At 47.8% G+C, this 23293-nt stretch overlaps 2 protein-coding genes across 2 annotated transcripts; both read left to right on the forward strand.

The window, feature by feature from the left end:
• The first annotated feature begins 251 nt into the window (after positions 1-251).
• Positions 252-4282, forward strand: alg14 (ALG14 UDP-N-acetylglucosaminyltransferase subunit). The gene is made up of 4 exons (XM_069688534.1): positions 252-457; positions 1185-1336; positions 1758-1880; positions 3922-4282. The coding sequence occupies exons 1-4, from the start codon at positions 313-315 to the stop codon at positions 4150-4152; spliced, it is 651 nt and encodes a 216-aa protein (XP_069544635.1). The 5' UTR covers positions 252-312; the 3' UTR covers positions 4153-4282.
• Positions 4283-5538: 1256 nt separating this feature from the next.
• Positions 5539-20377, forward strand: cnn3a (calponin 3, acidic a). The gene is made up of 7 exons (XM_069688537.1): positions 5539-5746; positions 15781-15902; positions 16730-16796; positions 16881-17018; positions 17108-17224; positions 17435-17581; positions 19489-20377. Exons 1-7 carry the CDS (start codon positions 5690-5692, stop codon positions 19828-19830), a joined length of 990 nt encoding a protein of 329 aa, XP_069544638.1. The 5' UTR covers positions 5539-5689; the 3' UTR covers positions 19831-20377.
• Positions 20378-23293: the final 2916 nt, after the last annotated feature.

Below are 23293 nucleotides of genomic sequence, written 5' to 3' on the forward strand. Positions count from 1 at the left end.
CTCAGGGCTACATCCTGACAGCCTGAACTCAGGGCTCCATCCTGACAGCCTGAACTCAGGGCTCCATCCTGACAGCCTGGCAGCCTGAACTCAGGGCTCCATCCTGACAGGCTAAACTCAGGGCTCCATCCTGACAGTCTGAACTCAGGGCTCCATCCTGACAGCCTGAACTCAGGGCTCCATCCTGACAGTCTGGCAGCCTGAACTCAGGGCTCCATCCTGACAGTCTGAACTCAGGGCTCCAACCTGACAGTCTGAACTCAGGGTTCCATCCTGACAGCCTGAACTCAGGGCTCATTCCTGACAGCCGTCATGGCGCTGCTGGCGGGAGCTGCGCTGGCTGCCGGTCTCATGTGTTTGCTGTTTGTTTTCCGGTTGTATTCTGTAGTGAAGTCGGGCCCGCAGCAGCAGCCTGGTTCTGCAGGTCCAGTCTCTGTCCTCGTCGTTGCAGGATCAGGTACCGTTAACGAGAAGAAGTTATATTAACGTACTTCCGGTGTGGTGTTTTATACCGTCACGGAGCTTCACGGTGCTTTTATGACGTCAAACTATGGACCCGTTCGGACACGCGGACCGTATATAACATCATCAGACTCAAGTTGAAGACACGTTCAGCAGCGATGCAAAATTACATCTCGTCAAGTTTTGCCAGCAGCTAACTTCCGTAGCATCTAAGTGTACGTCACCGGACTGTACCAACGTGTCCGTGGGTAGACTTCTGCTGGGAAAGACCATTACTAGTTATAGGGTTGTTCGTTTTGGACTTCGTGGACAGTTTTAAATGAATTTTGAGTCTGTTTATTAAAGTAGAAAATAAAAATGTGTAAGTAGAATCATTTTAACTGAGAATAAATAAATCTGAAGAACAAACAAATGCCAGTTATATAGACTCTTTACTTTGTCACAGAGACTGAATACTTCCAGATGACTGCACATAAACTACACATATCCCAGTGGGGTGTTAATAGGAGGGACAGGTCTGTCAGCTGATTGATTGACAGTCCTGTGACCTCATGTCTTCATGCTGCTGCGTGTCTGAACAGGACTGAGCTGCAGCAGCAACATTATACAGTCGTGAAGTTTCATATTTATTCAGAGTTACTGGAGGAAGAAGGGTTCAGCGTGCTGTAATCTTCCGTCCAGCAGGGGGCGGTGCAGGTGTGACTGTGCCGTGTGTGTTGCAGGTGGTCACACCACCGAGATCCTGCGGCTGATGGGGAGTCTGTCTGCGGCCTACAGTCCTCGGCACTACGTGGTCGCCGACACCGACAGGATGAGCGAGGACAAGATCTGCAACTTTGAAAAGTCCAGGAAGCAGTCAGGCTCTGAGTCTCAGGTACACACTTGTCCACCGGGACACCTGTCCACCAGGTTAGGATGGAGTGGGACAGGGAGGAAAAAGTTCTGATCAGTACCAGTGTTCACCAGCAGGTGGCAGGAGTGCACTTCTCTGTAGACATCATGTTAGTGAGAGTTAAGATGGATGACTGCTGTGATCAGACCTGAGTGGAGATCAGACATGTTTACATAGAGACGTTTACAGATCTCTGTTCCCCGTCAGACGTGTTCTCTGTTCCCCGTCAGACGTGTTCTCTGTTCCCCGTCAGACAGACGTGTTCTCTGTTCCCCGTCAGACGTGTTCTCTGTTCCCCGTCAGACGTGTTCTCTGTTCCCCGTCAGACAGACGTGTTCTCGGTTCTCTGTCAGACGTGTTCTCGGTTCCGTCAGACGTGTTCTGTTTGATATCTGTTCCTCAGTTCTCCATCTGTCGGATCCCTCGAAGCCGAGAGGTCCATCAGTCCTGGTGTTCTTCTGTTCTGAGCACCCTGAGGGCTCTGAGGCTATCCCTGCCTCTGGTGTTCACTCTGAGACCTGACATGGTGAGTGGGTCAACACACACACACACACACACACACACACACACACACACACACACACACACACACACACACACACACACACACACACACACACACACACACACAGTCTCTGAGTTTTGTCATGATGTCACTCTCTCCTGCTCTTCACTGATTGGTCAGTCTTGTCAGTTTGTCGTCCTGCTTGGACTCTGATGTCAGGGATGTGTCCCCCAAAAGCAGGACAGGCCCCGCCTCCTGTCACCTGACCCCCGTGACCTGACACCAAACAGCCGGGACAGGTGCATCATGCGACAGGAGAGACTAACACTTACAAAGTTTGAATCTTAGGAGGCAGATATGTGAGATGTTGTATCTCAGGGACACGTATGTCTGTCCTCAGCAGGAAAGACACGTTATAACTCTTCAGTTTCTCCTAATGACGCTGACGGTACGTCTGAGACCTCTGAGCCTGCAGGTCTGTGAGCAGGGTAAAGAAGCCCCACTGTCCTCTGCTGAGGTGTATTTAAGTGTATTTAGGTGTATTTGGTTATATTTAGGTGTATTTGAGTGTATTTAGGTGTTTTTAGGTATATTTGACTGTATTTAGGTGTATTTGTGTGTATTTAGGTGTATTTGAGTGTATGAAGGTGTATTTGAGTGTATTTAGGTTTATTTGGGTGTATTTAAGTGTATTTGGGTGTATTTGGGTACATTTATGTGTATTTGAGTGTATATAGGTGTTTTTAGGTATATTTAGGTGTATTTGAGTATTAGGTGTATTTGAGTGTATTTAGGTGTATTTAGGTGTATTTAAGTGTATTGAAGTGTATTTAGGTGTATTGAAGTGTGTTTAGGTGTATTTAGGTGTATTAAAGTGTATTAAAGTGTATTTAGGTGTATTGAAGTGTATTTAGGTGTATTGAAGTGTATTAAAGTGTATTTAGGTGTATTGAAGTGTATTTAGGTGTATTGAAGTGTATTTAGGTGCAGTGAGGTGTATTTAGGTGTATAGAAGTGTATTGAGGTGTATTGAAGTGTATTTAGGTGTATTAAAGTGTATTAAAGCGTATTTAGGTGTATGGAAGTGTATTTAGGTGTATTGAAGTGTATTTAGGTGTATTTAATATTTAGTGAGCTGCTCATTTCACCAGTGAACAATGTAAGGTTTTGATGTCTGAGCGCTTCCATCTGCTACGCGAAGCTTCTTTCTCTCTGTGTGTGTGTGTGTGTGTGTGTGTGTGTGTGTGTGTGTGTGTGTGTGTGTGTGTGTGTGTGTGTGTGTGTGTGTGTGTGTGTGTGTGTGTGTGTGTGTGTGTGTGTGTGCGTGTGTCTGTCTTTGTGTGTGTGTGCGTGTGTCTGCAGATGATGACTTCTCCAGACTTAACTGCAGCTCAGTCTGGTTTCCTGTCCACCTAAACTCCCCCGGAGGCCTCTTATTTACCCCCCCCCCCCTCCAGTCCTGAGGCCTCTGATTTACTGGAGGAGTTTAGCGCTGACGTTAGTAACACTACGTTACACTCACCTGAGTTACTTAAGGTGGACTGAGACGTAAAGGTGTAAGTAATAAGAATTGATTCCATCTTGTCCAGTAGGAGGCGGTAGATAGAACACCAACAGCTGCCATGTTCTCCAGAGGTAGAACCCTGAAGATAGAACTATTGCTGTTCCTCAGACTGTGAACATGTTCTGGTCTTCAGGAGTGATGATTTCAGAACAGAAGAAAAGAGAACGTAGGTTTGTTGGTGTCTTCAAATACAGAAACATATTAAAGTCAGTCAAACATGACATCTGCTGCTCTGTGGAGACAGATACCAAGAAACGACATGTTCCTATGGAAACCAGACCTGTCTCTGTCTCTTTCGGTCTCTTTCTGTCTGTCTCTCTTTCTTTGTCTGTCTCCCTCTGTCTGTCTCTGTCTGTCTTTCTTTGTCTGTCTGTCTGTCTGTCTGTCTGTCTGTCTGTCTGTCTGTCTGTCTCTGTCTGAGGACATACATGGATCAGCCGTGTTCCTCCACATGTCTCCGTGGACGTGTCCCCTGTGTAACTGTCCTCCGTGTTGCAGGTTCTGTGTAACGGCCCAGGGACGTGTGTCCCTCTGTGTGCGGCGGGACTCCTGCTTGGAATTGTGGGAATAAAGAAGGTCCTGCTGGTGTACGTGGAGAGTCTCTGCAGGGTGGAGACGCTGTCTCTGAGTGGGACGATCCTCTACCCGCTGGCAGACCTCTTCTTCGTCCAGTGGTCCTCTCTGAGGGACAGATACCCTCAGTCCATCTTCCTGGGACGCATCGTGTGACCGCATCTGTGGAATGTGGGCACACATGTTCACGTGTTTACATGATCACATGTTCATGTGTTTACATGATTACGTGTTGACATGTTTACATGTTCACGTGTGCTCATGAATAAAACTCTTTATACCTTTTTACCGTCATCAAGCAGTTTGTTTCAACACAAGAACAACCGTCTCCAGAAGTGTGAGGAGGGGAGGAGAGGGGAGAGGAGAAGAAGAAGGAGGGGAGAATGAGGAAGAGGGGAGGAGGAGAGGGGGAGAGGAGAGGAGAGGAGGAGAATGGAGGAGGGGGAGAAGGGGAGGAGGAAGAGGAGGGGGATAGGAGGAGAAGAAGGAGAATGAGGAAGAGGGGAGGAAGAGGAGCTACAGTTTGTGTTCATCCTGACATCTTATCTCCAGTGGATCTGTGAGGATGAGGAGCAGAAACTGAGCTGCTGCTGTGTGACATGATGAAGGTGCAACTCCCCCCTCCTCCTCTTCCTCCTCGTGGTTCTTCTGACACTGATAGAAGTAATAATGAAGTGTGACAGTCGTTAGTTGATGACATGAAACCAACAGTAAAATCATGTCGTTCATCTGGAGGTGAAGTGAAGCTCTTTACTAAATAAACAGTCTTCAGAGTGACTTCTGACCTCTGACCTCTGACCCCGGTCCATGTTTACTGTCCACCTCTCTGAGGGTCTGCAGTTACTGACAGAACATATCATGATGTGAATGAATATATTTCACCTGTTAGTCGCTGGTTCAAACCTCAGTTTGAATGAAGCACTAAAGGGCTTTTATTTTGAAATGGATACAGGAAGTTGAAGCATGGACAGACTGACGCTGACTCCAACTGTTCTGTGATCTGAACTCTGAGGAGAAGAACCAGGAGACCGTTTGGACCTGAAGTTCTGACTGTGAGCTGGTTCTGAATCCGGGTCAACCCTCTGGAGGATTCACTACATTCAGGACCTGAAACAGTCGATCAGAACCTCTGACTGTAAACACAGTCAGCTGATCTCATGTTGGACACATGTCACTCATCAGCTGTCTGATCGAGGCACTTCATCAATACAATAATCAATAAGTTCAGAACATTAGAAAGTTAAACTGATCAGTCTGCACCTCAATCAGAACCTCCTCTCAGAACCATGCACCTCAATCAGAACCTCCTCTCAGAACCATGCACCTCAATCAGAGGTATTCATGTAGAACCTGAATGTGTCTGAGGGCATCCAGAGACAGAATCCATCCTCAGATCCAGATCATCGGAACCAGTCGGACCTGCAGCTGTAGAGTTCAGGTCTCCATGAGCTCTGCAGCAGAACCTCTGAGTTCCATCCTGAAGGGGAGGGAGGGGCTCCAACACCCTCTGCTCTGATTGGCCGCTGTGTCCGTCAATCATTGGACATTTTTGCAGACGGAGCTGTGGTGCAGACCGTGAGAGCTCCGGTCCTCTTCGTTGTAAAGCCTTGCTGGTTCTCTTCCCTCCGGTCTCGGTGTTCTCCACAGCGAGCTCTGCTACCTTGGCGCTCAGGATCTTCACGGAACTGACACCATGACCCACTTTAACAAGGGGCCCGCCTACGGACTGTCCGCTGAAGTCCGGAGCAAAGTAAGTGCTGCGGTCCCTCCGCGTCCTTTGTGTCTCTCCGGGAACTAACTTCTTCAAAAAGTTTCACGGACTCAGCTTGCTGAGTTCTGTCGGTGCTGAGGGTCTCCGGGACCGGGTCATCCTCTGGTCTTTGTTCTTCCGAGAACTCGAACTTTCCGAAGTTTCCCGAAATTTTCCATCCAAAGAGAGACAGACAGATAGAGAGAGAGACAGACAGATAGAGAGAGAGCGGCAGGCAGACAGACAGACAGAGAGACACAGACAGACGGAGAGCGTGTTTCGGAGCTGATATGAAACTCCTTGTTGGAGACATCCTGCTGCAGTGAAGAGTCCCTTTGTCCCTCTGTCTTCTCAGTGGCAGCAGATACACAGAGGTGGACTTCTGTTGGGAAGAGCTCTCACTGGTGTTTCCATCATGTCTCCGTGATGTCTCCATCATGTCTCTGATGTCTCCTTGGTGTCTCCATCATATCTCAGTGGTGTCTCTGTGGTGTCACTGTGGTGTCACCGTGGTGTCTCCATCATGTCTCTGTGGTGTCTCCATCATGTTTCTGATGTCTCTGTTGTGTCTCCATCATGCCTCTGTGGTGTCTCCATCATGTCTCTGTGGTGTCTATGTGATGTCTACATCATATCTCTGTGATGTCTCAGTGGTGTCACCGTGGTGTCTCCATCATGTCTCTGTGGTGTCTCCATCATGTATCTGTGATGTCTATGTGATGTCTTCATCATGTCTCTGTGGTGTCTCCATCATGTCTCTGTGGTGTCTCCATCATGTCTCTGCGGTGTCTCCATCATGTCTCTGTGGTTTCTCCATCATGTCTCTGTGGTGTCTCCATCATGTCTCAGTGTCTGTGTGAAGTCTGTCTCCTCAGGAATGCTGAAGGTAAAAATTCAGATGGGTGGAGCTTTGTGTGCAGGAGGAGCACTGATCCTCTCTGTAGTTTGTCTGTGGTAGAACCTGTTGTTCTCTGGTAGAACCTGTTGTTCTCTGTGGTAGAACCTGTTGTTCTCTGTGGTAGAACCTGCTGTTCAGTGGTAGAACCTGTTGTTCTGTGGTGGAACCTATTGTTCTATGATGGAACCTGTGTTTCTCTGTGGTAGAACCTGCTGTTCTGTGGTAGAACCTGTTGTTCCATGGTAGAACCTGCTGTTCAGTGGTAGGACCTGTTGTTCCGTGGTAGAACCTGCTGTTCCGTGGTAGAACCTGCTGTTCCGTGGTAGAACCTGCTGTTCAGTGGTAGAACCTGTTGTTCTGTGGTAGAACCTGCTGTTCTGTGGTAGAACCTGCTGTTCTGTGAACCTGGTGTTCGGTGGTAAAACCTGGTGTTCTGTGGTAGAACCTGGTGTTCTGTGGTAGAACCTGGTGTTCTCTGTGGTAGAACCTGTTGTTCTCTGTGGTAGAACCTGGTGTTCGGTGGTAGAACCTGTTGTTCTCTGTGGTAGAACTTGCTGTTCTGTGGTAGTACTTCTATCTTCTTGTTAGCTCGACATGTTTGTCAGGTGTGTGGATGTGAACCTTCCTCAGTGATGAAGACTCTATCTCCTCCGTCAGTCATCAAACCTGCAGTTGCTCCACCCTGTAGACTCTGGCTTCATCATGTGTTGTAGAAGAACCGAGCTCCTCAGTGGGTTCCTGGTCCTCCAGTGGAGGATTGTTAGAGGTTAAAGGTCAGGGTTCAGAGGTCACTGTGGAAAATATTCTGTGAACAGGAAGTGACTCATCTGAACTTTCAGTAGCTGAGATGTGAGAATGTTAGAGGAGGCTGTCACAGTCCTGTCTGTCCTGTATCTATCCTGTCTGTCTGTCTATCCTGTCTGTCTGTCCTGTATCTGTCTGTCTGTCTGTCCATCCATGCTGTCTGTCTGTCCATCCATGTTGTCTGTCCGTCTGGCTCTCTAGCATGTCTGTCTGTCAGTCTGTCCATCCTGTCTGTCCGTCTGTCTGTCCTGTATCTATCTATCTATCTGTCTGTCTGTCTGTCTATCTGTCTGTCTGTCTGGCTCTCTAGCATGTCTGTTCTGTCTGTCTGTCTATCTATTCAGTCTGTCCATCCTGTCTGTCTGTCCGTCCGTCCATCTGTCTGTCTCTTCATCTTGTTTTTGTCTGTCTGTCTGTCTGTCTTATCTATTCTGTCTGTCTGTCTCTCTATCATGTCTGTCTGTCTGTCCTCTGTGTCCTGTGTTTGTGGATGTTACGGTCCAGACATAAAGCTGAATGTCCCCTGAGATTTAATAGATTCAGAGTCCAGGTGATCTGAACACTTCTGTACATGATGTAGAACCTTTGGTTCCATCAGACCTGCAGTCCGGGTTCTTCTCTTCTACAGAGGTTCTGATGATGATGATGGTGATGATGATTTGATTTTGATTTGATACACTTTATTAATCCCCGAGGGGAAATGTCTTCACTACAGCAGGGGGGCTCTCAGGGGGGAGATGCTGCAGCAGGCTGCCACTAGGGCGGCGCCAGGTAACCTGACCTGAGGTGCATGTTTTTGGATGACGGGAGGAAGCCGGAGAACCCGGAGAGAACCCACGCAAGCACAGGGAGAACATGCAAACTCCGCACAGAAAGGCCCAGGACCGGATTCGAACCCGGAACCTTTTTTGCTGTGAGGTGACAGTGCTAACCACTGCACCACCGTGCCGCCCAAATGATGATGGTGATGAGGATGGTGATGATGATGATGGTGATGAGGATGGTGGTAGTGATGATGATGATGATGATGGTGATGATGATGAGGATGGTGGTAGTGATGATGATGATGAGGATGGTGAGGATGGTGATGATGGTGATGAGGATGGTGGTAGTGATGATGATGATGATGATGGTGATGAGGATGGTGGTAGTGATGATGATGATGATGATGGTGATGAGGATGGTGGTAGTGATGATGATGATGATGAGGATGGTGATGATAATGATGATGGTGATGATGATGATGAGGATGGTGGTTAGTGATGATGATGATGAGGATGGTGGTAGTGATGATGATGATGATGATGGTGATGATGCCCGGGATGTTTTGGGTGATGTCTGAAACTGCTGACTAAGGCTAATCATAAATCCAGTCAGATTGTTATTAACGTCGGCAGTAACGACACCCGGTTACACCAATCGGAGGTCACTAAAGTTAATGTTGAATCGGTGTCCAACTTTTGAAAAACAACGTGGGACTCTGTAGTTTTCTCTGGACCCCTTCCTAACCGGACCAGTGATGATATGTTTAGCCGTACGTCTTCACTTCACCGCTGGTTGTCGAGGTGATGTCCCGCTAACAACGTGGGCTTCATTAACAACTGGAATACTTTCTGGGGGAAACCTGGTCTGATCCGGAGAGACGGCATCCATCCTACTTTGGATGGTGCAGCTCTTCTTTCTAGAAACATGGCCGTGTCTCTTAACAGCCCTAAAACCTGACATCCAGGGTTGAGGCCAGGACGCAGAGCTGCAGTCTTACAGCTCCTCTGCAGCTTCTTTAGAGCTGTCACTCACCCAAAACCTTCAACATCCTGTAGAGGTTGTGTCTGTACCCAGACCACCGATATTTAAACAACTCAAGGAAAGATCTGTCAATAAAAATGTAATAAAAATGGATCCTACCAAATTAATGGATCAAAAAAATGTGACAATTAAAAGCGGACTATTTAATATGAGATCTCTCTGGTCTAAATCTCTGTTAGTAAATGACTTGATAACTGATCATCAGATTGATTTACTCTGTCTCACAGAGACCTGGCTGCAACAGGAAGAATATGTTAGGATTAATGAAGCAACTCCTCCCAGTCATATTCATTATCATATTCCTAGAGATTCAGGCTGAGGAGGAGGAGGAGGACGAGGAGGAGTGGCAGCAATCTTCCACTCAAGTTTATCAATTAATCCAAAGCCTAAACTTAGTTCTAAATCATTTGAGAGTCTGACTCTTAGTCTCTCACCCAAACTGGAAAGCAGAGAAACGGATTGTATTGTTGTTGTTTATCTCCCACCTGGTCCTTATTCAGAGTTTCTAACTGAATTCTGACTTTTGATCAGATTTAGTGCTGAGTTCAGATAAAGTGATGATAGTGGGAGACTTTAACATTCATGTTGACGTGGACAACGACAGCCTCAGTTCTACTTTCAGATCATTATTAGATTCTATAGGCTTTTATCAGGATGTAAATAAACCCCGTCACCGTGGTAACCACACCCTCCATCTGGTTCTGTCGTATGGGATGGAAACTGAAAATGTAATAGTATTTCCTGCAAACCCTGTTTTGTCGGACCACTTCTTATTAACATCTGAAGTTACAATAATGGACGACACAGCATGTGGGAATAAATCCCACTACAGTAGATGTCTGTCAGATGATGTCGTGGCCAAGTTTAAGGAAGCAGTTACATGCTTTAAAATTCTCTTGCTGACTTACAAAGCCCTACATGACCAGGCTCCATCATATCTTAGAGATCTTATAGAACCATATAATCCTAGCAGAGCACTTCTCTCTCAGTACGCTGGTCTACTTGTGGTTCCTAGAGTTTCCAGAAGTAGAATGGGAGGCGGAGCTTCAGTTTTCAGGCTCCTCCCCTGTGGAACCAGCTCCCAGTTTGTGTTGGAGGGCTGAACAGGTAGACCTGAACCAACCCTTAGTTATGCTGTTATAGGCCGAGGCTGCTGGAGGACCTCGTTACATGCTGAGCTTCTTTTCTTTCCTCCTACTCTTTAACTGACTCATACCTCACCATCTTCTTCTCTCATAGTTTCTTCTTATTGTCTGTTGTCTCCATTCAGTTCTTTCGCTCGTGTAGTTTCTGTTCTTTCTTTTCCAGATGTCCCGTCATGGAGCTGCATGTCTCTGCTCTGCGATTGTCGTCTCCACCAACAGTTCTTCTCTTCTATCTCTATGCTGTCCTTTGTCATGGTGGTGATGATGATGATGATGATGATGATGGTGTTGATGGCTGTAATAGTAATGATTCAGGTTATCTATCAGCTGATCAATAAGTTTTAAGCTCCAGCTGTTTCAGATCAATGTTTATCTTCTGCTGTTCAATCTGATGAAATGAATCCATCTGATACAGTCATCATCAGCAGGAGAGAGCAGGAGAGAACAGGAGAGAGCAGGAGAGAACAGGAGAGAACAGGAGAGAACAGGAGAGAGCTGCAGGAGAGAACAGGAGAGAGCAGGAGAGAACAGGAGAGAACAGGAGAGAGCTGCAGGAGAGAACAGGAGAGAGCAGGAGAGAACAGGAGAGAGCTGCAGGAGAGAACAGGAGAGAACAGGAGAGCTGCAGGAGAGAACAGGAGAGAACAGGAGAGAACAGGAGAGCTGCAGGAGAGAACAGGAGAGAACAGGAGAGAGCTGCAGGAGAGAACAGGAGAGAGCAGGAGAGAACAGGAGAGAGCTGCAGGAGAGAACAGGAGAGAGCAGGAGAGAGCAGGAGAGAACAGGAGAGAGCAGGAGAGAACAGGAGAGAGCTGCAGGAGAGAACAGGAGAGAAAAGGAGAGAGCAGGAGAGAGCTGCAGGAGAGAGCTGCAGGAGAGAACAGGAGAGAAAAGGAGAGAACAGGAGAGAGCTGCAGGAGAGAACAGGAGAGAGCAGGAGAGAACAGGAGAGAGCTGCAGGAGAGAACAGGAGAGAGCTGCAGGAGAGAACAGGAGAGAACAGGAGAGAGCAGGAGAGAACAGGAGAGAGCAGGAGAGAACAGGAGAGAGCTGCAGGAGAGAACAGGAGAGAAAAGGAGAGAGCAGGAGAGAGCTGCAGGAGAGAGCTGCAGGAGAGAGCTGCAGGAGAGAACAGGAGAGAACAGGAGAGAGCAGGAGAGAGCAGGAGAGAACAGGAGAGAGCTGCAGGAGAGAACAGGAGAGAGCAGGAGAGAACAGGAGAGAACAGGAGAGAGCTGCAGGAGAGAACAGGAGAGAACAGGAGAGAGCAGGAGAGAACAGGAGAGAACAGGAGAGAGCTGCAGGAGAGAACAGGAGAGAGCAGGAGAGAACAGGAGAGAGCAGCAGGAGAGAACAGGAGAGAGCAGGAGAGAACAGGAGAGAGCTGCAGGAGAGAACAGGAGAGAGCTGCAGGAGAGAGCAGGAGAGAGCAGGAGAGAACAGGAGAGAACAGGAGAGAGCTGCAGGAGAGAACAGGAGAGAACAGGAGAGAGCAGGAGAGAGCAGGAGAGAACAGGAGAGAACAGGAGAGAACAGGAGAGCTGCAGGAGAGAACAGGAGAGAGCTGCAGGAGAGAACAGGAGAGAACAGGAGAGAGCTGCAGGAGAGAACAGGAGAGAGCAGGAGAGAACAGGAGAGAGCAGGAGAGAACAGGAGAGAGCTGCAGGAGAGAACAGGAGAGAGCAGGAGAGAACAGGAGAGAGCTGCAGGAGAGAACAGGAGAGAGCAGGAGAGAACAGGAGAGAGCTGCAGGAGAGAACAGGAGAGAGCAGGAGAGAGCAGGAGAGAGGAGAGCAGGAGAGAGCAGGAGAGAGAGAGAGAGAGCAGGAGGAGAGAGCTGCAGGAGAGAACAGGAGAGAGCTGCAGGAGAGAACAGGAGAGAACAGGAGAGAGCAGGAGAGAACAGGAGAGAACAGGAGAGAGCAGGAGAGAGCTGCAGGAGAGAACAGGAGAGAGCAGGAGAGAACAGGAGAGAGCTGCAGGAGAGAGCAGGAGAGAACAGGAGAGAACAGGAGAGAACAGGAGAGAGCAGGAGAGAGCAGAAGAGAGCTGCAGGAGAGAACAGGAGAGAACAGGAGAGAGCAGGAGAGAACAGGAGAGAGCTGCAGGAGAGAACAGGAGAGAGCTGCAGGAGAGAACAGGAGAGAGCAGGAGAGAACAGGAGAGAACAGGAGAGAGCAGGAGAGAACAGGAGAGAGCAGGAGAGAGCTGCAGGAGAGAGCAGGAGAGAGCTGCAGGAGAGAACAGGAGAGAGCAGGAGAGAAGAGGAGAGAGCAGGAGAGAGCAGGAGAGAACAGGAGAGAGCTGCAGGAGAGAACAGGAGAGAGCAGGAGAGAACAGGAGAGAACAGGAGAGAGCAGGAGAGAGCTGCAGGAGAGAACAGGAGAGAGCAGGAGAGAACAGGAGAGAGCTGCAGGAGAGAGCAGGAGAGAACAGGAGAGAACAGGAGAGAACAGGAGAGAGCAGGAGAGAGCAGAAGAGAGCTGCAGGAGAGAACAGGAGAGAACAGGAGAGAGCAGGAGAGAACAGGAGAGAGCTGCAGGAGAGAACAGGAGAGAGCTGCAGGAGAGAACAGGAGAGAGCAGGAGAGAACAGGAGAGAACAGAGAGAGAGAGCAGGAGAGAACAGGAGAGAGCAGGAGAGAGCTGCAGAGAGAGAGGAGAGAGAGAGCTGCAGGAGAGAACAGGAGAGAGCAGGAGAGAAGAGGAGAGAGCAGGAGAGAGCTGCAGGAGAGAACAGGAGAGAGGAGAGAACAGGAGAGAACAGGAGAGAGCAGGAGAGAACAGGAGAGAGCAGGAGAGAGACAGGAGAGAACAGGAGAGAACAGGAGAGAGAGAGAGCAGGAGAGAGCTGCAGGAGAGAACAGGAGAGAGCAGGAGAGAGGAGAGAGCAGAGAGGAGAGAGAGCAGGAGAGAGGAGAGAGCAGGAGAGAGCAGGAGAGAGCTGAGAGAGAGCAGGAGCAGAGAGAGCTGCAGGAGAGAACAGGAGAGAGCAGAACAGGAGAGAACAGGAGAGGAGAGAGCAGGAGAGAACAGGAGAGAGAGCAGGAGAGAACAGGAGAGAGAGAGAGAACAGGAGAGAACAGGAGAGAGCAGGAGAGAGCAGGAGAGAGCTGCAGGAGAGAACAGGAGAGAGCAGGAGAGAAGAGGAGAGAACAGGAGAGAACAGGAGAGCTGCAGGAGGAGAGAACAGGAGAGAGCAGGAGAGAACAGGAGAGAGCAGGAGAGAACAGGAGAGAACAGGAGAGAGCAGGAGAGAACAGGAGAGAGCAGGAGAGAGCTGCAGGAGAGAACAGGAGAGCTGCAGGAGAGAGCAGGAGAGAGCAGGAGAGAACAGGAGAGAGCAGGAGAGAACAGGAGAGAGCAGGAGAGAGCTGCAGGAGAGAACAGGAGAGAGCAGGAGAGAACAGGAGAGAACCGGAGAGAGCTGCAGGAGAGAGCAGGAGAAAGCTGCAGGAGAGAGCTGCAGGAGAGAACAGGAGAGAGCAGGAGAGAGCAGGAGAGAACAGGAGAGAGCAGGAGAGAGCTGCAGGAGAGAACAGGAGAGAGCAGGAGAGAGCTGCAGGAGAGAACAGGAGAGAACAGGAGAGAGCAGGAGAGAGCTGCAGGAGAGAACAGGAGAGAACAGGAGAGAACAGGAGAGAGCTGCAGGAGAGTACTGGAGAGAACAGGAGAGAGCTGCAGGAGAGAGCAGGAGAGAACAGGAGAGAGCAGGAGAGAACAGGAGAGAGCTGCAGGAGAGAGCAGGAGAGAACAGGAGATCGCTGCAGGAGAGAACAGGAGAGAGCAGGAGAGAGCAGGAGAGAGCTGCAGGAGAGAGCAGCAGGAGAGAGCAGGAGAGAGCAGGAGAGAACAGGAGAGAGCTGCAGGAGAGAACAGGAGAGAGCAGGAGAGAACAGGAGAGAGCTGCAGGAGAGAACAGGAGAGAGCAGGAGAGAACAGGAGAGAGCTGCAGGAGAGAACTGGAGAGAGCAGGAGAGACCAGGAGTGAGCTGCAGGAGATAACAGGAGAGAACAGGAGAGAGCTGCAGGAGAGAGCAGGAGAGAACAGGAGATAGCTGCAGGAGAGAACAGGAGAGAGCTGCAGGAGAGAACAGGAGAGAACAGGAGAGAGCAGGAGAGAACAGGAGAGAGCTGCAGGAGAGAGCTGCAGGAGAGAGCAGGAGAGAACAGGAGAGAGCAGGAGAGAACAGGAGAGAGCAGGAGAGAGCAGGAGAGAACAGGAGAGACGGTGGACGGTCTCCCAGGTGGACAGTCTCATAGGTGGACAGTCTCCCAGGTGGACAGTATTATAGGTGGACAGTCTCCCATGTGGACGTTCTCATAGGTGGACGTTCTCATAGGTGGACAGTCTCCCAGGTGGACAGTCTCATAGGTGGACGGTCTCCCAGGTGGACAGTCTTATAGGTGGACAGTCTCCCATGTGGACTGTCTCATAGGTGGACAGTCTCATAGATGGACGGTCTCCCAGGTCGACAGTCTCCCATGTGGACGGTCTCATAGGTGGACAGTCTCCCAGGTGGACGTTCTCATAGGTCCACCTTTCTCCGGCAGTGTCCACCTGTCCACCTGTCTCTGGCGGTGTCCACCTGTCTCTGGCGGTGTTTTGAGTGCAGCGGAGACCTGGACTCATGGACATGATGTCGGTCGGGTTTCCCTCCCAGCAGGATCTGATGGTGTATTAGTGAAACAGATGATGGTTCTGGTTCTGGTCCAACGGTCCTGAACAGAGGAACATCTGTAAGAACACTGCAGCTCTGTGGATCCTTCTGATGGTCCAACACACCTCCATCCAGGAGCTACAACAAAGGGAGATAAAGCAGAAGGATACTTGTATGTATGGTCTGACAACACAGCACCTGTGGTGGTCACTGTCTGCAGACGTGCTCAGAGACTTTCTGTCTCCTGGTCACCGTCTGCAGACGTGCTCAGAGACTTCGTGTCTCCTGGTCACCGTCTGCAGACGTGCTCAGAGACTTTCTGTCTCCTGGTCACCGTCTGCAGAGCTGCACTCTCAGGATGTTCAGTTTCACCAACAATCACAGGTCACGTTTCCTCCCTCTGATGAGTGTTAACTGAAGATCCTGAGCTGCTTGAATAAACAGGTGTTCCTAATAATTGTAAATAAATTGTAGGTATCATCATCACAGAAACACTTTCCTGGAATAGAACCAGAGACCTTCCTGTGAAATCTGAGGCACAAAACCAAAAATTCATTTTCCTGCTGCTGTTACTAAAAGTTCATGAACTAACCTGACGGTTTTAAATATTTAACCTATTTTATGGTGTCGAGGTCTTTGAGGATCAACTGTGTTTCAATCCAGGACCTGAGTCAGTTGAACTGAGTGGACTTGATGACTTATGAATGTTTTTTTCTCTCAGATTGCTCAGAAATATGACCAACAAAAAGAGGAGGAGCTTCGCTTCTGGATCGAGGAAGTAACAGGAATGCCTATTGGAGGAACCTTCCAGAAAGGCTTGAAGGATGGAGTCATCCTCTGCGAGTAAGTCTTCTGTGTGTGTGTGTGTGTGTGTGTGTGTGTGTGTGTGTGTGTGTGTGTGTGTGTGTGTGCGTGCGGGCGGGTGGGCGTGCGCGCGCTTTGATGTTGTGGGGAACACATGCCAATAATGTAAATCATTAAATATGAGGTTACGGTTGGTTAGTTTTAAGGTTAAGCTTTGGTTTATGTTAGGTTTAGGTTAAGGTTAGGTTTATGGTTGGGTTCAAGTTATGGTTAGATTTAAGTTAAAGTTAGGTTTGTGGTTAGATTTACGGTAACATTAGGGTTTAAGTTAGGTTTTGGTTTAAGTGAAGGTTTGGTTTAAATTAAGATTAGGTTTACAGTTAAGTTTAAGTTAAGTCTAGGTTTACGTTATGGTTAGTTTTATGGTTAAATTCAAGTTAAGGTTAGGTTTAAATTAAGGTTAGGCTTAAATTGAAGTTAGGTTAATGGTCAAGTTTAAATTAAGGATAGGTTAAATTTATGTTTATGTATACGGTTAAATTTAAATTAAGGTTGTTAATATTAGGTTTATGGTGAAGTTGAGGTTAGGTTTAAGATTAGGTTTCAATTAAGGTTAGGTTTAAGTTAAGGTTAAGGTTAGGTTTAAATTATGGTTAGGTTTAAATTGAAGTTTAAATTAAAATTAGGTTTATGGTTAAATTTAAGATTAGGTTTAAATTAAGGTTACATTTAGTTAAGGTGAGGTTGAAGTTAAGATTAGGTTTAAATTAATGTTAGGTTTAAATTTAGGTTTAAATTAGTGAAGGTGAGGTTGAAGTTAAGATTAGGTTTAAATTCTGATACATGTGTTTTCCTTTTCCTCTTAGGCTGATTAATAAACTGCACCCTGGTTCAGTAAAGAAAATCAACCTGTCACAGCTGAACTGGCACAAGGTAAGAGCTGAAAGTCTGAATCACAGAGGACACTCAGACGTCCGTCCCGCTCTGACGACTCTCATCACATCTTCTCTGTTGCAGCTGGAAAACCTGGGAAACTTCATCAAAGCCATCCTGAACTACGGCCTGAAGCCCAACGACATCTTCGAGGCAAACGACCTGTTTGAGAACGGGAACATGACACAAGTCCAGACCACACTGCTCGCCCTGGCTAGCATGGTGAGGGACGCAGAGAGGGACATGTCCTCTGACCAACATGTCCTCTGACCAACATGTCCTCTGACCAACATGTCCTCTTCATATCTCAGGCAAAGACCAAAGGAATCGACACAAAGATCGACATCGGTGTGAAATACGCAGACAAACAGGCTCGACATTTTGACGATGAGAAGATCAAGGCGGGGCAGTGTGTCATCGGACTGCAGGTAACAGGACGTGAGGCTGCTGCTGAGAACTCATGTTATGTTTGTAACTTTGAATAAATCCTGCTGGTGCTGCAACACCCAGTCTGTCTCTAGAAAAAGAAACGGTGCACTCAGAAGTTCATCCTCCCTTTGAATGAGGAAGCAGGTGGACTGCTGGATGTTGGAGATGTTGGATTGACTGACAGCCTGCCGCTGGTCTTCTGTTCACAGATGGGAACCAACAAGTGTGCGAGTCAGGCTGGGATGACTGCGTACGGAACCAGGAGACATCTGTACGACCCAAAGACTCAGACGGACAAACCCTACGACCAGACCACCATCAGTCTGCAGATGGGAACCAACAAAGGAGCCAGCCAGGTGAGCTCCTCTCCAACAATTAATCTGCTGCTCATCTCAAACTAATGCTCAAAGATACCAAAACAGAGCACACACAGGGGCCATGTTTTTTCACTGCTGGTCACACATCCTGGTCCTCATGTCTCCAGTCCAGTTCATGGACCACATCCAGGACCCTGAAAGCCTCTCAGACCCAAACACTGCCCAGAGCACTCTCACACAGAACCAAAAACTGTTACCACGGCATCAGTTATTCTAGGTTCTGTCACGGAAACTGTGACAAATATTGAGTTTAGTTACAGTTCATGCTGTCTTACCTGCATGTGATTGGTCACGTTGAGCTTCACAGAGCAGCTGGTCTGTTATGGAACACAGTGGAAGGTAGAAACACTGCAATTAAACCTGAACTGGTTTTATGTAGTACAACCCTGTTTTTAAAGAAGCTGGGACAGTAACCAACCACAGAAACATCAGATTTGGGTTAAAGGTTCGAGGGCGAGAAACTGTGAGCGGCGTGTTGTCATGTTGGAGAAACCTGTTGCCATGGCGACGCAGTTCAGGTGGTTTATGTTCTCTGGGTTTCAAAAGATTCAGCAACAGACAGGAAACTGAAACAAAGTGACAAAGAGGGAAGAAGAAGAGCTCACAGACTGAATACAGCAGGGAGGGAAGGACTACGAGGGACAGGTGAAACTAATCAGGGGGCGGGGCCAACAATCATAGAAAGGACAGGAAGTGAAACAAGACAGACAAAAGATAGGGTGGAGGCGGACACAGGTGTTCGCTCTTTCATCACCACACATGTTCACTCCTTCATCACCACACATGTTCACTCTTTCATCACATCACATGTTCACTCATTCGTCACCATCACGTGTTCACTCATTCGTCACCATCACATGTTCACTCTTTCATCACCATCACATGTTCACTCTTTCATCACATCACATGTTCACTCATTCGTCACCATCACGTGTTCACTCATTCGTCACCATCACGTGTTCACTCCTTTGCCACCATCACATGTTCACTCCTTTGTCACCATCACGTGTTCACTCCTTTGCCACCATCACATGTTCACTCCTTCGTCACCATCACATGTTCACTCCTTTGTCACATCACATGTTCACTCATTCGTCACCATCACGTGTTCACTCATTCGTCACCATCACATGTTCACTCTTTCATCACCATCACATGTTCACTCTTTCATCACATCACATGTTCACTCATTCGTCACCATCACGTGTTCACTCATTCGTCACCATCACATGTTCACTCATTCGTCACCATCACATGTTCACTCATTCGTCACCATCACGTGTTCACTCCTTTGCCACCATCACATGTTCACTCCTTTGTCACCATCACGTGTTCACTCCTTTGCCACCATCACATGTTCACTCCTTTGTCACCATCACATGTTCACTCCTTTGTCACCATCACATGTTCACTTCTTCTTCACCATCACATGTTCACTCCTTTGTCACCGTCATGTGTTCACTTCGTCACCATCACGTGTTCACTTCTTCTTCACCATCACGTGTTCACTCCTTTGTCACCATCACATGTTCACTCCTTCGTCACCATCACATGTTCACTTCTTTGTCACCATCACGTGTTCTCTTCTTCGTCACCATCACGTGTTCACTCCTTCGTCACTATCACGTGTTCACTCCTTCGTCACCATCACGTGTTCACTCCTTCGTCACCATCACGTGTTCACTCCTTTGTCACCATCACGTTCACTCCTTCGTCACCATCACGTGTTCACTCCTTCGTCACCATCACGTGTTCACTTCTTCGTCACCATCACACATGTTCACTCCTTCGTCACCATCACACATGTTCACTCCTTCGTCACCATCACACGTTCACTCCTTCGCCACCATCACATGTTCATATGTTCATCATGTGTTTCCCTGCAGGCGGGCATGTCTGCCCCCGGAACCCGCAGAGACATTTTTGACCAGAAGGTGGCGCTGCAGCCGCTGGATAACTCCACCATCTCCCTCCAGATGGGCACCAACAAGGTAGCCTCCCAGCGAGGCATGAGTGTGTACGGTCTGGGCCGACAGGTGTACGACCCCAAGTACTGCGCCCCCCCCACGGAGCCGGTGGTCCATGCCAACGGCAGCCAGAGCACCGGCACCAACGGGTCTGAGATCAGCGACAGTGACTATCAGGCGGAGTTCCAGGAGGATGAGTACCACGGAACTTACCATGACGACTACAGCTCCCGTTACAACGACCAGAGCATTGACTATTAGCTCCCCCCCCCTCCCACTCACCTCAGCGCAGTATTAACCAGTGTATCCTATCAGCTGCACAACAGAGCAAGTCTTTTGCTGTCCTCACTAGTTTTTATGGTCTGAAGCAGGACATTGGGTCTTTCATCTTCTTCTCTCTGTGACGGAGCAGCAGCTCTCACAGCTTCTAGTTTAGAGCTACTGAGATCTACTTCCATGTTTTTAAGTGTAAAGTCAGATTTTTTTTATCAGCTTCTTTCTAAAGATGTCTTAAAGATGGAGCCCAGAAGTGGAGGTAAGAGATGAGCTGCAGCAGTGTTTGACTGACAGCTCCCTGGTCTGTGGGAGGAGCTTCCACCTGCTGTCTCACAGCCGCAGGTCAGGACGAGGCTGTTAGATCTCCTCTCAGAGCAGACCACCACTTCCTGGTGCATCACATGACCTGTTTCCACTCTTTACCTCTGTATTTCTGAGCTGTATTTATTGCAGTGACTCTCATTGTAAACAGTCCACTGTATTACGCTCCATAAAGAAAGTGGTATGTCATAAATAAAGTCTTAAATCATGAGAGTCTGTGTGCACATGTTCTGCTCACACATCCCAGAAGGTCACGTTACAGATCAATGAACACATCACATGCTGATGATCTGGAGTTTCTACATACAGAGTGACATCAGCCGTCAACGTATTGCTGACGAGCAGCATGACAGCAGGAGACATGTTCACTGTAACATGCTCACATTTACAGAAAAGTAGAGGAAGACAAGGGGGAGAAGGAGAGGAGAAGGAGAGGAGGAGGCGGAGAGGATGAGAAGGAGGAGGGGCGGGGCAGTGTGAGTGAATCTAGGAGGTTAAAGTCGAGCTGCTGCATTCTGGATGAGCTGCAGAGGTCAGATGGTACGAACAGATAGACCTGCCAGGAGGGAGTTACAGTAGTCTAGACATGAGATGACCAGAACCTGGACCAGAGCCTGGACCAGAGCCTGGACCAGAACCTGGATCAGAACCTGGACCAGAGCCTGGACCAGAACCTAGAAAAGAACCTGGACCAGAGCCTGGACCAGAACCTGCACCTCCTTCTGAGTGAGAAGAGGATGTATTCTCCTGATGTTGTGCAGCATGTATCTACAGGAACGTGTTGTTGCAGTGATGTTGGCAGTAAGAGAGAGTTGACTGTCGAGTGTCTCCGAGGTTCTTATCAGTCAGGGTCGGGATAACAGAGTTGTTGAAGGTTGTAGTCAGGTCGAGGGTGGGAGAGTCTTTCTCTGGAAGGAAGAGCAGTTCGGTCTTGTGGAGGTTGATTTCCAGGTGGTGTGAGGACATCCACTGAGAGATGTCAGTCAGACAGGCAGAGATTCATGCTGCTACCTGTGTTTCAGATCTGAACCTGAAGAAGCTGTCTGTCTGTCTCTGTGTCTGTCTCTCTGTCTGTCCGTCTGTCTCTGTCTCTCTGTTTGTCTCTATTGGGTGCGTTCAGTCAGGTTTTCAGAGACCAGAAGAAGAGTGAGCAGCCAATCAGCTTCATGAGAATGTGATGGTATTTAGTCAGAGCCCCCCCCCCCCACCCCTTCCCGGCAACACCCCTCCCCCACTCGTCCTCAGGAATAATCACTGCTTTGTGCAGGCAGCAGAATCCAGGGTGAAAACGCAAGACTCAATTACAGGGAGTCCAAAAAACCCTGGTAACCGCGGCAACCACAGAGGGCCCTTTAAAGGGAGGCATGAAAACAGGAGCAGGCCTGCAGAGAGAGAGAGAGAGCGGTGGTGGTGGTGGTGGTGTTTGTGGTGCTGGTGGGGGTCGTGGTGGTGATGTTTGAGGTGGTGGTAGTGGTGTTGGTGGTGGTGGTGGTGTTGGAGTTGGTGGTGGTGGTGGAGGTGGAGGTTGTGGTGTTTGAGGTGGTGTTGGTGTTGGTGGTAGTGTTGGTGGAGGTCATTGTGATGGTGTTGGAGGTGGTAGAGTTGGTGGTGGTGGTGGTGGTGAAGGTCGTGGTGGAGGTGGTGCTGGTGGTGTTGTGGAGAGGAGGAGGAGGAGTAGAAGGAGGAAGAAGAGGAAGAGGAGTGGAAGGAGGAAGATGAGTAGGAAGAGGCGGAGGACGAGGAGGAGGAGTGGAAGGAGGAGAAGGACTAGAAAGAGGAAGAGGTGTGGTAGGAGGAGGAGAAGGAATGTTTGATTCCTGCAGTTTATGATCATTAATAATCAGAAATATAAGACCAGCTCATATCTGATATTATATAAGTGTGCAGGATAGAGGGCCATCTAGTGGTGGTGGTGGAGATTACAACCAACTGAAGAATCCTTCCCTCAGAGCAGGAGAGACAAGCATGAGTCAACATGGCTGATGATATAATATATAGTAATGAATATATTACATTTATATATATATAATATGAAATATATATATAAATGTAATATATATATATATAATTGTCATTCTAATGCAATTGTAGTTATTGTGTGTTTGTTCAGTTATTGTGTGTTTGTTTAGTTATTGTGTGTGTTTAGTTTTTGTGTTTGTTTAGTTTTTGTGTTTGTTCAGTTATTGTGTGTGTTTAGTTATTGTGTGTGTGTTTAGTTATTGTGTGTTTGTTTAGTTGTGTGTGTGTTTAGTTATTGTGTGTTTGTTTAGTTATTGTGTGTGTGTTTAGTTATTGTGTGTTTGTTCAGTAATTGTGTGTTTGTTCAGTTATTGTGTGTGTGTGTGTGTGTTTAGTGTGTGTGTGTTTAGTTATTGTGTGTTTGTTTAGTTATTGTGTGTTTGTTCAGTTATTGTGTGTGTGTGTGTGTGTGTGTGTGTGTTAGTTGTGTGTGTGTGTGTTTAGTTATTGTGTGTGTGTGTTTAGTTATTGTGTGTGTGTTAGTTATTGTGTGTGTGTGTTGTGTTGTTTGTGTGTGTGTGTTCAGTTATTGTGTGTGTGTTTAGTTTTTGTGTGTGTTTAGTTATTGTGTGTTTAGTTATTGTGTGTGTGTTTATTGTGTGTTTGTTCAGTTATTGTGTGTGTGTGTAGTTATTGTGTGTGTGTGTGTTATGTGTGTGTGTGTGTGTGTGTGTGTTGTTGTGTGTGTGTGTGTGTGTATTGTGTGTGTGTTTAGTTATTGTGTGTATTATTGTGTGTGTGTGTTTAGTTGTGTGTGTGTGTGTTTAGTTTTTGTGTGTTTGTTTGTGTGTGTGTGTGTGTGTGTGTGTGTGTGTGTTTAGTTATTGTGTGTTTGTTTAGTTATTGTGTGTTTGTTCAGTTATTGTGTGTGTGTTCAGTGTGTGTGTGTTTAGTTATTGTGTGTGTTGTGTGTGTGTGTGTGTTCAGTTATTGTGTGTTTAGTTATTGTGTGTGTGTTTAGTTATTGTGTGTTTGTTCAGTTATTGTGTGTTTGTTCAGTTATTGTGTGTTTGTTCAGTTATTGTGTGTGTGTTCAGTTATTGTGTGTGTGTGTGTGTGTGTGTTTAGTTATTGTGTGTGTGTTTAGTTATTGTGTGTGTGTTAGTTA

Source organism: Brachyistius frenatus, unplaced genomic scaffold (genome assembly GCF_029030835.1).
Source record: "Brachyistius frenatus isolate BFR_SWC_R1_liver_20210118 unplaced genomic scaffold, ASM2903083v1 Contig_621, whole genome shotgun sequence".
NCBI classification, from domain to species: Eukaryota; Metazoa; Chordata; class Actinopteri; family Embiotocidae; genus Brachyistius; species Brachyistius frenatus.

What these genes read in the sequence shown, in the direction of transcription:
- alg14 (XM_069688534.1), top strand. Translation starts at nt 313, where the DNA reads ATGGCGCTGCTGGCGGGAGCTGCGCTGGCTGCCGGTCTCATGTGTTTG. An exon ending in CCTCGTCGTTGCAGGATCAG is followed by an intron (nt 458 to 1,184) that starts GTACCGTTAACG and finishes TGTGTGTTGCAG; the next exon opens with GTGGTCACACCACCGAGATC. An exon ending in TCACTCTGAGACCTGACATG is followed by an intron (nt 1,881 to 3,921) that starts GTGAGTGGGTCA and finishes TCCGTGTTGCAG; the next exon opens with GTTCTGTGTAACGGCCCAGG.
- cnn3a (XM_069688537.1), top strand. Translation starts at nt 5,690, where the DNA reads ATGACCCACTTTAACAAGGGGCCCGCCTACGGACTGTCCGCTGAAGTC. An exon ending in CACAGCTGAACTGGCACAAG is followed by an intron (nt 16,797 to 16,880) that starts GTAAGAGCTGAA and finishes TCTCTGTTGCAG; the next exon opens with CTGGAAAACCTGGGAAACTT. An exon ending in AGTGTGTCATCGGACTGCAG is followed by an intron (nt 17,225 to 17,434) that starts GTAACAGGACGT and finishes TTCTGTTCACAG; the next exon opens with ATGGGAACCAACAAGTGTGC.